We start from the raw sequence: 15,730 nt of genomic DNA on the forward strand, positions 1-15,730 counted from the left end.
ACAGGATCCCCTGTCCCTCTGCTTGGCCTACCCACCAGGGCACTGCTGGCCTCATGTTCGCAGGGCGAAGGACAGTGCCAGGACCTGGGCCAACTCCTGTCCCCTGTGAAGTCAGCACTCAGGGCCCCATTTACACCCTCAAGGAAGCTTGGGGGAAGTGCAGATGGGATGCCCCTCCTGCCTGAGCCCTGGTCCTCGGTCCCATGCTCTCTCCTCTCCTGCACCCATTTAGAGCCCAGATGAGGTTCTGCAGGCACCTGTGTGCAAGGTCCAGACAACCCGATGTCCCCGCTGTCTCTGTTCTCTGAGCCCATCCGTGTCTCATGCCGTGGGGCTGCTGGAGCCAGAATCAATCCCTCTTTCCCATGGGGGAGGGCTTTGAATTAATGGACGCTCCAAAAATTCTGGCTAAATAAAGTATTTAATCATTCTAAAAAGTGAAGATTTGCATTAGTGATAACCAAAAAAAAAAAAAAAAAAAGAAAGAAAGAAATTCCTTCTGACAGTGGTCGGCCTGTGAGCCACATCCAGCCAAGGGCTGTGGGAGTGGGGTGTTGAGGGAATGATTGGCTCCCTGTTGCAGAGGCCTGCAGATCCAAGGTACCTGCCATGGGGCCTCAGAAACCCCTGCAGAGCGGTGGAGATCCTCCTGGCTCTTCTCCAAAGATCCCCATCCCTCTGTCAGGAGTCTTGAGTGTCTGTGGGTACATTTGTGGGGAAAGGCATTAGCGGCTGACCTCCTGGGGAGCCCTGAAGGCAGGCAGATTTGGCTGCACAGTTCCAAGAAAAGTGGATGAGTGGTCCTGGCCCTGCCTGGGCAGATTGGTGGTCCCTCCTTCCCAGTGGACTGACTCACACAGTGGCCCATAGCAACCTTGACCTTAAGATGGGCACCTTCCCTGCTGACCCACTCAGTCACCTCTGTTCCCTTCTCAGGCAAAGACTTCCAAACCTGAGAACGTGACTCCACAGTTCAGGGCCTGCAAAGTGATCCACTGTTTTTGTTTTGTCCTTGATCATGTGCCTTTAGGTGCAGGACATCGTCAAGCCAAATGCAGCGCACACGTTCCTCATAACTGGGAAGAAAAGGTCCCTGGAGCTACAAACTCGGTAGGCTCGGCTGTCCTGGTGTCTGTTACTCTGTGAGTGTTTTTCCTGAAATTTTAGCAGATGACTTCCTTTTCTTAACCACATAATCATTCCATGTGTTTTTATTCATTCATTTTAACTCATTTATATGTAGTTTAAAATGTAGCAGTCCTAAGCCAATGAAAATTAAGCCTCTGCCCACCTCCTGTTCCCCACCCCCAGCAGACAGTCTTAACCATCTTGGAAGTATCCCTCCAGGGTTTCTGTGCTCATATATATGTCTCTCTTTTTGAAATCACGGATGACCATTTTCTGTATAGCCTGTTCTGCATCTTGCTTATTTCACTTAAGTTACCGGAAATCATCCCATTTATGAGCACCGTTTTCTAAAGCAGTGTAATTTTCCGTTATGATCATTGGCTGGTTCCCATTGATGGACTCCTAGGCTGTGCAGGGTCTTGCTGTTACAAATGGTGCAGGAAGCAGTGTCCACAAACCAGGCTTTGTTCCTGTGTGTCGTTATGTCCATCCGATAGATTCCTGAGTAGAATTGCTGCCCAAAAGGCAACATGTCTGCTTTAAATTTTGGTGGCTGTTGTCACAGTACCCCGTAAGGTGGTGCCAGGCTCTCACTCTGATTGGCGGCAGTGCGTGGGAGATCCCACCTCTCACTTCCACCAACGACGTGAGATCTTTGCAATGACCCACTGTGGCCCAGGGAGGTGTTGGTTTACACCCACTGCAGAGGGCTCTGTGCACCAAACTTGACCGCTCCTGGCCACACCTCACTTCATCGGGCCACACTTGACCCCACCTGAAGCCATGGGGCCACACCTAACTCCTCGTGGCCACACTTGACCTTATCTGGCTGTATCTGGTGACACTGGCCGCAGTGTTCCAAAGCCTTTGAGGCCAGTCTTCCAAGCCTTGAGTGGCACTTCCAGGCAGTGAGCAGCTCAGGCATGTGCTGCAGGGCGGAGAGGAGGCTGGCAGTTTATAGTCAGTACCCAAGACTAAATTAATAAAATACTGTTTTTGCCTTTACAGGACCGAAGAGGAGAAGAAAGAATGGATTCAGGTGAAGCTCCTAAAGTTTTAAAGTAACCAAATGACCAAATTCTTGAGCAGTGTGGCCATTTCGTGTTGGAACAAGGGATGGGATGGCCCTGTGTCCCCCCATATTGCCCACCCATCTATCCACATTGAAGGGATGATGTGACCGAGTTTATAAAGCACCTTCAAGCACTATGAACTGCTCAATCCATTCTCTTATTTGGGGCTCCCCAGTAGATAAATAAACAGAAAGGCCTGGAGGTGGGCATGCAGGGAGGCGCCCTCACCTTGGGGGAAGATCGCCAATGTCTGGCAGCTTAAAAGGGGTCCATGTCACCCTCCTCCCCATGGCTGGCAGGAGCGGTGGTTCATGCGGGATGAGCAGTTTGACTTCCAGGATGGAGCCTGTGCTTCCAGAGATGGACCAGGCGGCGTCCTGGGACGGCCAGAGCAGCCTCCGCTCAGAACTAGCCATGGTGGGGACATGGGACAGAGACAGGCCTGAGTGGGTGAAGGTCAGGAGGGCCAAAGCAGAGCAGGAGCCAAGGCAATGAACAGGGTTGGCAGACCACCACCAGGCAAAATGCTAACCCTCAGTGGTTTGTGTCTCCCGAAAGTCTTTAAACAGAAATCTGCATGAGATGAGAAAAAGGAAATTCAAACAGATTAGATGTGAATGCTGATGCAGGAAGTAGAAGCATGGCTTCGAATCTGTATAGGATGTCCCCAGAGAGCGGCTGCCTTTGGCTTGGAGCACTGTGTGTGGGGTGGCACTGGGACGCATGGGGGCTGGAGTGTGGAGACCTGGTCGGTGGTCACGTCCCTGAGCCTCATTTCCTCATCTCAGAATGCAGCTTTTGTCGACATGTGATGCTGTTGGTCAGGGGAAAACTCGGTGACCACAGGACCCTGTCCTCGCCCTCCTGGAATGCTCTCTGAGGGCCTTTGTCCTTTGTGGTTTTTGTTTCAGGTCATTGAGGCCACGATTGAGAAGCACAAACAGAACAGCCAGACTTTTAAGACCTTCAGTGGCTCCTTCGGGCAGGATGAGGACTCCTCCCTCACTCCAGACTCGTCTGTGAGTGCCAATGCCCCTGGGGCAGCCCAGACGCCTTGCACAAGGGCTGGTGTCTGGGAGGGAAGGTGGTCCCCATGGTGCTCCCCTGGTGCCCACCTTTATTGAGCACCTCACAGCTGGGCAGTCAGCACTCGGGAGGGAGGGCAGACAGGCCTGGATAAAGCTGCTGCATGATGCATTGTCCCGGCTTGTACATCTGTGATCTTGTCGGGGGGGGGGTAGCTTGCTCGTCCCCACGCAGAGCTATCCCAGGCCTGGGGGAGTCAGGAAGCAGGGTCCCCACCCAGAGCCAGGTGGGGAAAGTCAGGGCTGCAGCCATCCCTTGGGGATCACCCTGGGCCTTGGCCATCTCCTCTGCTTGGGCACAACCAAACGTGACTTCAGAGTGAGGGTCACTCACTCCATGCCCCCCATCAGGGACATCCTGGGAGCTGCGGGATGCCCAGCCTGGCCTGGCCCAGCAGCCCCGAGTCCTAGACGCCAGGCCTGGTTGGCCTTTCTTGTGGCCTCACTGGTCTGTGGCCCACAGGTCACTTCGTTAACCATGAAATGTTTGCATCAAATCTCCATTTTGTTTATTTTCTGGCCTGTCTTGGGAGAAAACTTTGTGTCACCCCCAGGCAGAGAAAGTACTGTCCCCTACCTTGAACAGAGCTGAACTGAAAACAGAACACCCTTCTTCCCATCCCTGCCATTAAAGTCAGTGCAGAGCCAGAGCCGGACCGTAGAAGGCAGGGCACAGAGCTCTCCGCAGGATGCCTGAGGAAGGAGCTAGATTCCAGGGCCACCTTGCTGTGGTGTGATGTAGCCGGCCAGGTCCAGTGGGCCTCAAGGAGCTTCACGCCTGCCCACCTCCCTACACTCAGCTGGGAAATGTTAACTCTCCTGAGACACCTGCAGTCCCCAGCCAGGCCGGGCAGGAGCAGGCTCCCACAGCCACAGCAAACACTAGCCTTTCTCCTGACTCTGGTCAAACAGAAGGAATGGGGGTGTTCCCAACACTGCATTCGATGCCAGCATGTGACCATGGAACCTCTGTTCATGCCAGCTGTCTCTGTTCCTTCCAGATGGTGAGCACCAACTCTGAAGCACCCACAGTGGTACCCAACAGTGGAGGGGGGACTGCAGGGGTGAGTGACCCCCCAGTTGTTGGCAGGGGTGGGAGGTGGAAGGTGAGGTCAGACCAAGGTGACCTGGAGGGTGTGGTCAGTCCAGGGTGACCCGGAGGGTGAGGTCAGACCAGGGTGACCTGTAGGGTGTGGTCAGACCAGTGTGACCCGGAGGGTGAGGTCAGACCAGGGTGACCCGGAGGGTGTGGTCAGACCAGGGTGACCCGGAGGGTGAGGCCAGACTAGGGTGACCTGGAGGGTGAGGGTTTGGGGGTCAGCTTCCTTGCTCTCCATGTAACATGGAGCAAGACACCTGGAACCCAAATGTCCATTTCCTTGGGTGGGTGGAGGCCACACAGCTGAGTTCTTCTGAAGGCTTGTGCGCTTTCCCACGAGTAAAATATGCCTGGATGAACCACGAATCAGTGCGGTGCCTGGCCCTCAGGAGGCTCAAAGAGGAAAGATTAGCCCCTTGGACTGGGGGGTCAGGTGGCCCTGCCAGGAGGGCCCTGCTCCCAAGGAGGGCTTCTCAGAGGTGGCATCTGACCAGGCTGTCGGGCCCGGAAGGCTGGAGGGAGAGTCTTGCTACAAGCCCAGGTGACGGGCCCAGGGATGGAGTGGTACCCAAGGCCCTTTACCCTAAGCCTGCTCACCTTCCTTCTGCCTAGCGGCGGTGTGGGCGGGGAAGGAGTGGCCCAGAGTCAGACAGACTGTGTCCACGTCCCCACCCTGCCAGGGCCAGGCCTTCGGACCATGCCTGAGTCCCTCCTGCTCTGTCCGTTGTTGGGGAGATTAATAGGAGGGCAAATGTGTGCGCCTCGCACGCAGTGCATATCCGGTACAGCATCTTCACTAACCCCTGGGCCTAATCGCTGTGAAGTCTGATGACAGTTCTAACCCTGGACTGCCAGGGAGCCGCTGTCCCCTGCATTCTGAGAGCAGATTCATCAGGCACCCTTGCTTCACCCTAGCCCTCAGCTTTCCAGGCTCACCGACCCCTAGACAGGGGGTTTGCTCCTGAAGGGAAACTTCTCCCATGGGTAGATGCTGCTCCCATATTCTCTCCACCGTGCCCACCTCTCCCTCCCTCCCTCCCCCCCATTTCTCTCTCTCACATTCCACATCAGAGCCGGTGCTCCCCAGCTGGACGGCAAAGTCTGCCTGAATTTAACACCAGCTCCTAAAGCTCCCTTTTCCAGCTGCAGGGGCCACCCTGCTGGTTATCACAGCCATTCTGGGCTGGTGGTTGGTAAGGTCAGCCCATCTTGCAAGAAGAAATGGGCTTGCTTGGTGAAGGAACCTGGCCTCTGGCTCCAAACCTTGTGGTGGGACTTAGCATTCCTGGGGCAGCAGCAGAGGGAGGCGTGGCTGTCTTGCTGGTCATGGGGAGCAAGTGTTCTTGTCCTGACTTAGATTTTCAGTAAGAAAGCATTGGTCCCCTCCTCCCACACCATCCATGCTGGTGGACAGCATTGAGCCCTGGCTGAGGTCCCAGCACAGACGCGCCCAGATGCTCTGTTACAAGAGCCAAAATTTTACCAGGTCACCACACGACCCCTGACCCCACGTGTCTTGGACTGCTGAGTGCTGGGACAAGCTTGAGAAGCTCTTGGGGAAGGATGGAGTGTTTCTAGGGCGTGATGGGGTGCAAGGAACAAGTGAGAGGTAGGAAGCCCCTTATCCGAGTGGTCCTGCTACCACACAGTAGTGCTGCGGGAGCAGAAGGTGGCCTGTGCTAATTGGTTTGAACTAAGAGTCAGGAAATCTGAAAGCGGTTTGGGCAGCAGGGAAGAGCCCGTCTTGTCACAGCTCCACAAACTCCCCGAAGGGCTTCCTGCATCAAGGCTCTGTCTGGCCTTATCTTTCTTCCAGCCCATCCTCCCCCTGCATGCCCTGGCCTCCCCTCACTTGGCCATGCCCCAGGGCCTTTGCACCTACTGTCCCCTCTGTGCAGATTACCTCAGTTAGGGCTACTCTGCCCCAAGACCTCATCTGTGAGACCCTCACAGCTTCCCTTGGGGTCGCTGACAAATATTTCCCACACGAAGCAGCCCATCAGCAGCTTTCTGAGTTGCCCAATCCTGCGTGTGAGGCTGACAATGTACTATTGGGCTCCTTTCTGGAATGTCTAGGAGTGTCACGGAAAGCGGCTTGCACACTCACGCTTCCTGCACACAGTGACAAGTGGGGCCTCTGCAGCTCCCCAGTCAGCCCCACGGTCCCTTGGCCAGGGCTCTCTGACAACCTCTACGCTGGCCTTCTGCACGAAGCACTGCCTCGCCTGTCTCTGCAGGGGAGCCAAGCTGTACCCCACGCAGGGCCCTCTGCTGTCTGGCTCTCGTTCTGGGATGGGCCTGGAGGCATCAAGGGCCATGAGCAACCCCCATTCCTTGCTGGGTGCTGCTCTCCCCAGGGCGAGTCCACAGGCGGGTCTCAACCCCGGGGTGCAGGGAAAGTGGAAGTGGCTGCGGCTGCCTGGTCAGGGAGACAGGGCCGGGGAGGACCAATGCCAAGGCAGGGAGACAGGAGCAGAGCTGTCAGTGCCCCATCAGGGACTGTTCCAGCTGGAAGGGACCTGAAGGTCACATTTCTAATGTTTTAACCTGCTGGGTGGGACCAGACTTGAGGCCTTGGGCAACTCTTCCCCGTGGACCCCCCACCTTCCCCTGTGTGGGGAGGAGCTAGAGAAGCTGTGTCGGATGCCTGCTGGCCACTCGGGTGCCCCTCTGCTCGGTCACCCAACTCCTTTGACAGGTGGGAAGGTAACTGAGAGCCCCTTAGGCTCTGGGCCTCAGCCCGGTTCGGGGGTCTGCCCAGGCCAGACTGCAGTCAGCAGACCTGCTGGGCAGCGATGGTGACGCCCGGCCAGTGGATGTGCAGGCCACCTCCCCTTCTCCCAGCCGGGGGCTCAGCCTTCCGAGGGCTCTGCGGCATCTTTGACTCACCAGATGCTTGTGATCACGATTCAAGCTCAGGCCTCCTTGTCCCGGTCCTTTTACTCACCGTAAGCCAGGCCCAGGTCTTGCAACAGACAGACAAACACAGCCACCGACTCGCAGCTCTGGCCCTGGCACACGTGGCCCAGCCATGGTTTTTGTCATTTGTGTGTCCGGTGAGCATAGATTTTGGTGGACCCAGGGCAGCTCAGTGTGTGTCGAGCCCCGGCCACAGAGGGCAAGTCTGACATGTGCTTAGTGGACATTTGTGGAAAGTACCCCGAAGTGGGGCTTAATGCTGACACCAGAAAGGATGATCTTTGCTACAAGATGCCAGATGTAAGCTTTCGGAGAGGAAAAGTAAACCCAGCCCTGGTGTGCTGGTTTGATTTCCTGTTGTCCTCAGCTGTACACTTCCCATAGGGCCCTCTTTCCCAAGAAAAGCTAAACCCAAACCAGGAAGTTTTGCAAGGGAGTCTTGCAGAATCCAAAGACTTCCCTGTTTTACAAGTTTCCTCTCTCTTCACAGAAGCACAGAACTGTCAGAGTTCAAAGGCCTCGCAGGGCCCCAGGCCCACCATGGTGACACATGGACCCCTCTACAATGCGGAACGAGGCCCCGCTCCCACCCCTCTTCACTCAGTGCGCACAGACCTGGCGTGGCCCTTCCACCCCGAGCCCACCTGTGCAGGGCTGTGGGGCAGAGGCACTGGGCTGCACCCTCCGCAGGGCAGGGCCTGAGACCCAGGCCAGCGTCCACACCCTGTAGGACTGATGGTAACTGTGTGGCTCCGTCTTCAGGGCTGGGTGTCAGGGCCATTGTTTGGGACCCAATTCTTACCTGAATGTTCCTCCTACTCCCCTGCTTTGTAAGTGAATTTGCTGAAGAGAAAACACTGAGTGAAACAGGCCCCTGGCACAGACCTCTTCCCAGGTCCGTCCTTGGGAGTTTGGGGCCCTCTGGGTGGGGTCACTTGGCCATTACTGGAGAAGCCACAGTTCCACACCTCCCTGCAAAGACTGGGCCCTGGCCTTTCCAGTGTTTCCACATGTGACAGAAAATCTGAGCCCCTCCCTTTGGTTGACCTATTCTATATCTTCATCCAAAAAGGAAGTATGGTTAGCCAGGAAGACCTGTCCCCAGGGACCTGGTCACCAGTCCTCAGTGTTGGGAACTGCTTAGGGAACCATATCAAGGGTGGGTCACAGTCCTCAGCACCGAGGAAGCTGGTACCCAGCCGGGTCCCTGACTGAGCACTCAGCTCAGTTTGTCTGACAGAGGAAGCCAGGGTGGGTCGCTCTGCCAAGCCCCAGGCCTGAAATGCCCTGCTCTGGGAACTGCCCTCTGTCCCTCTGGCCAGGACAGGGTCCCGGCTGACCTTCAGGGGCTGAGCTCTTGGCCACATGCTCCTGGCCCATCACAGCCTCTCCTCCATCTCATGGGTCAGCCCCACCCCTGCAGCCGTCTGCCTGCCCCTGGCCCCTCAGAGATGCCCTGGTAGCCCCTATGGCCTCTCTGTGTTCTCAGCAGTTGTGCAGTGCTGTTGAAAAGGTCCCAAGAGCCGGGGTTCTGCCCCTGGGCTCAAGTGCATGTCAGGACTAGAAGGCAAGACATGGTCCAGCCACCCTACTGCTGACCACTCCCACCTCAAGTGCCCCTGGGGTCCTCACCTGGAAAACAGGAAGGGTGGGGTCACCATGAAGGCTGGTGGAGGGCTGGGGCTGCTGGGCCATGGCAGACCCCGTGGATGGCCGAGTTCCGCTTGTCTCTCTGCTCCTTCTCTTCCCCACGCCCCTCACCCCTCCCCTCTCTCCTTGTGTCTGGTCCCCAGCAGTCCTGAGACGTCGTCTCAAGGGCAGGAGCCCTGAGTGGGGCGGAAAGCTGTGACTCAGGGCTGCACTGTGGCTGGAGGCCAAGGCCAGGTAGCAGGGGTGGCCTTGGGTAGGACATGGGGCTGTGGAGAGCATCGGTACTGCTTGTCCGGTCTGTGCCACCCATTCACCCACAGCGCTCTGTGGTCCTTAAGCTGCATGGAGCGAACTGAGATGGGCCCATGGCCATCTTACACCCAGTGTCCATGGGGCCAGGGGTCATGAGGTGGAGGAGGAGCGGGATGGTGGGATGGGGTCTTGGGCAGAGCAAGTGTTCCCATCACCCTTGGGGGAGTCATCTGGTCCCAGGGCCCCTTGCTGCAGGTGGCCAGCACTGTCCTCGCAGCGGTAGGGCCCAGAGCGGAGACGATGGGCAGAGGCAGCGCAGCTGGGAAGCACAGGCCAGGATCTGCGCTGAACCATCGACATTAGTGTGGACGCGGGCTGCTGTGACAAGATACCACAGACATTTACTCTCCCACAGTTCTGAAGGCTGGAAGTCCAGGATCAAGGTGTTGGCAGGGCTGGTTTCTCATGAGGCCTGTTGGATTAAAAAAAGCACACAACCTAAGAGTTGTGACTTTAAGTTTTATTCAAGGTCTTACTGAGAACTGCAGCCCGGGAGACGGCTCTGCTCCCCAGAGGTAGGGGAGGAGCCAGTATATACGTGAATTATGGGGCTGGGAAATACATGTAGTCAGGCGGACATCTTGGTAAAGATTACTGCTAATCACAAAGGACAGATGTCTCAAGTTACTGATTTTAGTGCTTTTCTATATGTGGGAAAATGCAAGAAGCTGCGGTCATTGAAATTCTCTCTGACATGCATCTAACTGTCTAGGTGCCTGTGTGTCCAACACACAGAGTGCCTTGTCTTATTTTTTCATCCTGAATTCCCCTCAGGGTGCACTGTCGTGGGTCACTGCAGTGGTTGCGACCTAACCCTTTTGGGGGTAGTGTCTCCCCAACATTCTTTATTCATTTATTTATGTATATATATATTTATTGAAGTCTAGTCAGTTCCAGTGTGTCAGTTTCTGGTGCACAGCATAATGTTCCAGTCACACATATACGTACATATATTCTTTTTCATATCCTTTTTCACTATAAGTTATTACAAGACATTGAATATAGTTCCCCGTGCTATACAGTATGAACTTGTTTATCGGATTTTGTGAGAATCCCCCTGTGTTCCGAAACCAGAGACACTCTGCCAGAGTTCAGTAGGTGTTCTGTGCGATACAGTGGGTTTGTAGATGTAATTCTTTTTTTTTCAAATTTTCAATTTATTTATTATTGTATTATTTTATTTTGCTTGGGGGTGGGTAATTAGAGTTTATTTTTAGCGGAGGTACTGGGGACTTCGTGCATGCCAAGCAAGTGCTGTACCACTGAGCTCTCCCCTCCCACTGTACATGTAATTCTCGGTGTGTTTGTGGGAGAGGACGGATCTGTGAGTTTCTCTGCTCCATCATCTTGGCACCTCCTCCACGACTTAACCCTTTCACAACTGGATGATGAGTGACACTCTTTGCTTTTTTGTTCACAGGCATCTCTCCTTGGCATGTAAATAGCCATCTCCCCGCTGTGTTCTCACGGTGTCTTCCCTCTGTGCATCTGTGTCCTAATCTCCTCTTCTTACATGGACACCAGTTACACTGGATTAGGGCCCACCCTAGTGACCTCATTTTACCTTCATCACCTACTTAAAGGCCCTCTCTCCAAATACAGTCACATTCTGAGGTGCCGTTCTAGAACCACAGCCTACAAATTTGGGGGACACAATTCAACCCATAACAACGTCCATTGCACAGGCCCCTCGTTTCTGCCCTCTTCACCCCCAACCAGTGCATCTCTTTCTCCTTAAACTTGCAGAGTTTATGTTCAACATTCTTTCAGCTGATTTTGTTCAAATTTTTATTATGGAAGTTTCGGACACAGGCAAGGAGCCGTAACAGACAGCAAGGCCCCCACACCAGCCTGGAGCAACTTCAACTTTGTGCTGTTCGTGTTTAACCTGTCTTCTCTCCCCCAACAGACACACACTCCTGTTTCCTCTGGAATATTTTAAAACAAACCTCAGACTTCATTTTATTCTGCTCAGAAAACTTATTTTAATTGTTTCTCTTTTAAACACCTCAGTTTTCTTGTCTGTGCAGGGGGGAGGCTGGGACAAGCGCTGACATCCTGGGGAATCCCATATGCCTCTGTGGCATTTCTTAAAAATCTTAAGTTTGTGGTGAATTGCCTGTGCTTTCTGCTGGGACTCCAGCCCCTTACCCATCCAGAGAGGAAATGCTGGGGTGGGGGGGTGCTGGGTGGTTCAAGGCCAGGAAGCTATTTCATCAAACAGTGGGGCATTTCCGGAGGGCATGGAAGCATGCAAGAGCAATCATCAAAAAAATGGTCAGAACTTGTGCTGTGATAGGGCTTGGGGCCAGGAGAGGTTCCACACCCCGCTTTATAAATGAGGACACCAGGCTTAGAGAGGAGAAGTGACTTGTGTAGGGTCTCACGCCTGATAAGGGGCAGGGCAGGGGCCTGGGAGCTGTCCCTCACCGGTCACTGCTCCTAATCAGGAGGAGAAACATAATCAGCCCCGCTGAGCCCCCATCCCAGCCTCACACCGCATGCTCCATGCCCACTCCCACACTCGCTCCCGCCTCCCACCCACCCCCCAAGCCCTTGCATTATGTGGGGCTGGGGTCCTGGACACGACTGATGGCACTGTGGCCCGAGGTTACCTCACCCAGCTCTCAAACCTCTGTCCACAGGGCAGAGGGGACCCAGTCCCTGATGGGACTAGGAGGCGGGGTCGGGGTGCGGCTGGTCATCAAGTGGCTGGTTTGCTTTCTTTTATTGTTTGCTTGTTTTTGTTTTTTGTTTTTTTAATTAATAGACTTTATTTTTTTAGAGCAGTTTCGGGTTCACAGCAGAATTGAGCAGAAAATACAGAGAGTTCACACATAGCCCTCCCCACCCACACATATGTACTCCCCTACCCTCAGCATCCCTCGTCAGTGTGGCATATTTGGTACAATCGATGAACCAACATGGTCACATGATTATCAACCAAAATCCATGGTTTACATGAGGGTTCATTCTTGATGTTGTACATTCTATGGGTTTTGACAAATGCATGACATGTAGCCACCACTATAGTATCATACAGAATAATTTAATAGCCGTAAAAATCCCTTGTGCTCCATCTCTTCATTCCTCCCTCCCTCCCTCTCCCTAAACCCGTGGAAACCACGATCTTTTTATTGTTTCTGTAGCTGTGTCTTTTCCAGAATGTCATTTGTTTGGAATCGTACAGTTTGTAGCCTTTTCAGACTGGCTTCTTTCATTTAGTAATATGTCTTTTAAGTTTCTTCCATGTCTTTCATGGCTTGATAGCCCTTTTTTTTTTTAACTGCATACATATTTTTAAATTTATATGTATGTACTATTCATTGTTTCTAAGAACGTTTAGAGCTTTAGCTTTTTAAACTTACATAGATACCAAAGGAATAAAGCCAACCACAAAATAAGAATTAATTCAAAAAGATACATATTTGTTCATTGGTTTTCTTCATCTTTCATAAAATGTTCTTGTTGAACAATTGAGAAAATCCAGATAAGACAGTCAGATAAGAGTAACTCTACTCCAAACAGCCAATAGGACCATCTGGGTGGTCTCCAGTCTTTTTCCATGCACGCACTCCTCTTTTCGGTATAAATATTATATGCTACTACGCGTTACTTTGCAACTTGCTTGCTTTTCTTAGCAGTGTAACTCGACATTTTTAAATAGTCTTTTAACATGTTGCCTTGAAGTCTACCTCTCATGCATGATTTGCATACCTGTTCCTTAGCTTTGCATCAGATTTTAAAAAATTTTTGCTAACGTGTTTAACTATGAAAGAAACATTTTTTAAAAAAATGTAAAGTGTCAGAATAAAATGAAAAGCCCTCTCGCCCCACTGCCTGCCTCTCCCCAATTCGCCTTTGCTCTGAGCAGTTTAATGTAGTTCTTACAAATCTTTTCCAAACCTTACACCAAACAGCTTGTTTAAACTTAAAAATATTTAATGGTGTATTCTTGTGACTTGTCTCAAAGATCTTTTAACTTCTGTAAACACAAACCATATTATGTTTTATGACTTTGTGCTATTTCTCTTGCCTTGCTGAAAGGTGTCAGCACTGCCTTGCTCTGTGGGAGGCAGAGGGGACTACAGCGCCTGACTCTGCTCCGCCACCCCTGGCGAGCACTCTCACGTGTGTTTGGGTGGGTGAGTGCACACGCCTGAGTGCCTAACATGGAGCAGGCACCATGCTCTGGGGCCCAGTGAAGGACAGAGCATGGAAGGAAGGGCCACCTGGCCGGACACTGACTGCAGACACCCAGTCCGTGGCGTCCGGGCTTCTCTGCAGATCAGGGGCCGTTTCCCCCAGTGCCTTTTCCATTTCCGGTGTTTATCTTTGCAGACACGCCAGGTGAAGTCACTGACCTCTGTGTAGGGCCAGGTCATTCCAGGCATAGGGATTCTATTCCTGAGATAATTGGGATCCCCAAAGAATCTCACTCCGTGTGACAGCAGGGCAGCTTCTGGGGAGCGAGGCCGGGCAGGCGGCCACAGCCAGCGGGGCTCCTGGTTAATTTCCTCCTGCACGTGAGGCTTTCTTGCCCTGCGTATGCGGTGCCTGTGGATCACGCAGCTGCCGCTCTGCTCGTGCTGGGAAGCTGACTGCACCCGTTTGCCTCCCCACAGCTGGAGCCCAGGAGAGGGTCCTCTAAGACCAGGCGTGACAAGGAGAAGCAGGGCTGCAGGAGCTGCGGTGAGACCTTCAACTCCATCACCAAAAGGAAACACCACTGCAAGTTGTGCGGGGCGGTGAGTCCAGATGGGAGGAGGCCGGCTGCTGGGGTCTCCATGTGCGTAGTTCCTCGTCCCAGCCTCCTTGCCAGGCACACAGACCCCTGGCCCTGGCCCCTCCAGGCAAGAAGGCAGGTCCTGGAGGCCCAGCGGGGGCTAGCCTCAAGGTGTCTGCCCTTACCCTCCATGTTCAGTTATGTCTCTTCTGGTCCTGCGGCCCTTCCAGCCTTCTTCTCGATAGTCTTCTGTCCCTGGGGTGGGGGTGGGGGGTCACAGATGTCCTCTGTTTTGCAGGTCATCTGCGGGAAGTGCTCCGAGTTCAAAGCCGAGCACGGCAGGCAGAGCCGTGTCTGCCGAGAGTGTTTCCAGGCACAGCCAGTGGCCTCCTCCCGCCCGGAGGAGCACGGGGAGCCCAAGCAGAGCACAGAGGTGGGTGGGCTGGGTCCTGTGAGCCTTCCGGACACAAGCCCCCAGTCCCAGCAGCCTGGGGAGACTGGACTCCCAGAGCTGTCGGCTTCCCTGGAACCAGGAATGGCGGGGCTCAGTGGGGTCCATAGGGCACCGAGAGCAGACAGCAGCTGCATGCCAGATATCATGTGTGTGCACGTTGGGCTTCTCAGCCCACCACGGCCGAGGGCTTGGGAACCATTTGCACCTAGGAGTTAGAGGTGTATCAGTCAGCTCCCGCTATGTAACAAATACCACACATTGGGCAGTTCAAACATCAGAAACTTGTTTCCTCACAGTCCTGGAGACTGGAACTGGAGATCAAGGTGTCAGCAAGCTGGTTTCTCCTGGAGCCTCTCTCCTTGGCTTGTAGATGGTCGTATTCTCCCTGTGGCCTCACATGGTCTTCCCTCGGTGGGGGTCTGTGTCCTAATCTCCACCTCTTATAGGGACACCAGTCACATTGGATTGGGGCCCATACATATGACCTCATTTTAACTTAATTACCTCCTCAAAGGCCCCATCTCCAAACATGGTGCAGGGGAGGGTTAGGGCTTCAGCACATGGATTTGAGGGCAAACAGTTCAGCCCATAGCAGATGGGGACAAGTGTCATCTTCATTCATGGTCACTTTGATTGGAGGCCTGGAAGCCGCATGGAGGGGAGTGCTCCCGTGCTTTGCCCACGCCATTCAGGGCCAAGGGGCAGTGAGGACCAGCCTCCTTCTCTCCTACTATCCTCCTGAGGGTGGCTGCTACCTTCCAGATCCTCTTTCAAGGGCACTGTCCCTTTTTGATGAGGTAACAGGGAAGCTGGAAAAGAAAGAATGTGCCTTTCCAAAAAAGCACATTTTTCCATTCTCTCCATGGCCAGCTACACATCGGGGTCTTCTAGGAGGCTATTTATAATGTCAGTTTCCCTCCTCAAAGGTCCCCAGCAGGGTCATCCAGGTGGGCCAGGGCTCTGGTGGAGCCTCAGTTAGGGTCTCTGTACATCTTAGAGGTCAAATGCATCAGTATATTAGAACCGAGTGTAGGATTATCTCAATAGAGGAGAGAGGAGCCCATTGCACGTGCCTGCCCTTGGCCCCCTCATCCCTGCACTTTAAACACCGTGTCTGGGAGACCCAGGTCCTAGGTCCAAGCAGAGACCGGCTTCACCGGATGTGTCTGAGGGGCTTCCTGATGACGCAAGGGTTGTGTTCATGACTGCTCTTAACACATCCACAGTGAGGGAGAGGTGTGTGGTGTGTGTGTGTGTGTGTGTGTGTGTGTGTGTACAGCTGAA

The 15,730-nt window shown here is 53.6% G+C and overlaps 1 protein-coding gene across 4 annotated transcripts in view; it reads left to right on the plus strand.

Moving 5' to 3' along the window:
- FGD3 (FYVE, RhoGEF and PH domain containing 3) overlaps nucleotides 1-15,730 on the plus strand; it is a 42,058-nt gene that overhangs the window by 24,705 nt on the left and 1,623 nt on the right. For all 4 annotated transcript variants that reach the window (XM_015243568.3, XM_006209263.4, XM_072959112.1 and 1 more), the window contains 6 exons: nucleotides 1,031-1,110; nucleotides 2,137-2,167; nucleotides 3,113-3,220; nucleotides 4,288-4,350; nucleotides 13,892-14,014; nucleotides 14,291-14,425. In XM_015243568.3, coding sequence (XP_015099054.1) covers nucleotides 1,031-1,110; nucleotides 2,137-2,167; nucleotides 3,113-3,220; nucleotides 4,288-4,350; nucleotides 13,892-14,014; nucleotides 14,291-14,425 — 540 coding nt within the window. The remainder of the gene's footprint in view (nucleotides 1-1,030; nucleotides 1,111-2,136; nucleotides 2,168-3,112; nucleotides 3,221-4,287; nucleotides 4,351-13,891; nucleotides 14,015-14,290; nucleotides 14,426-15,730) is intronic.

The sequence above is a fragment of the Vicugna pacos genome, chromosome 4 (assembly GCF_048564905.1).
Source record: "Vicugna pacos chromosome 4, VicPac4, whole genome shotgun sequence".
NCBI lineage: Eukaryota > Metazoa > Chordata > Mammalia > Artiodactyla > Camelidae > Vicugna > Vicugna pacos.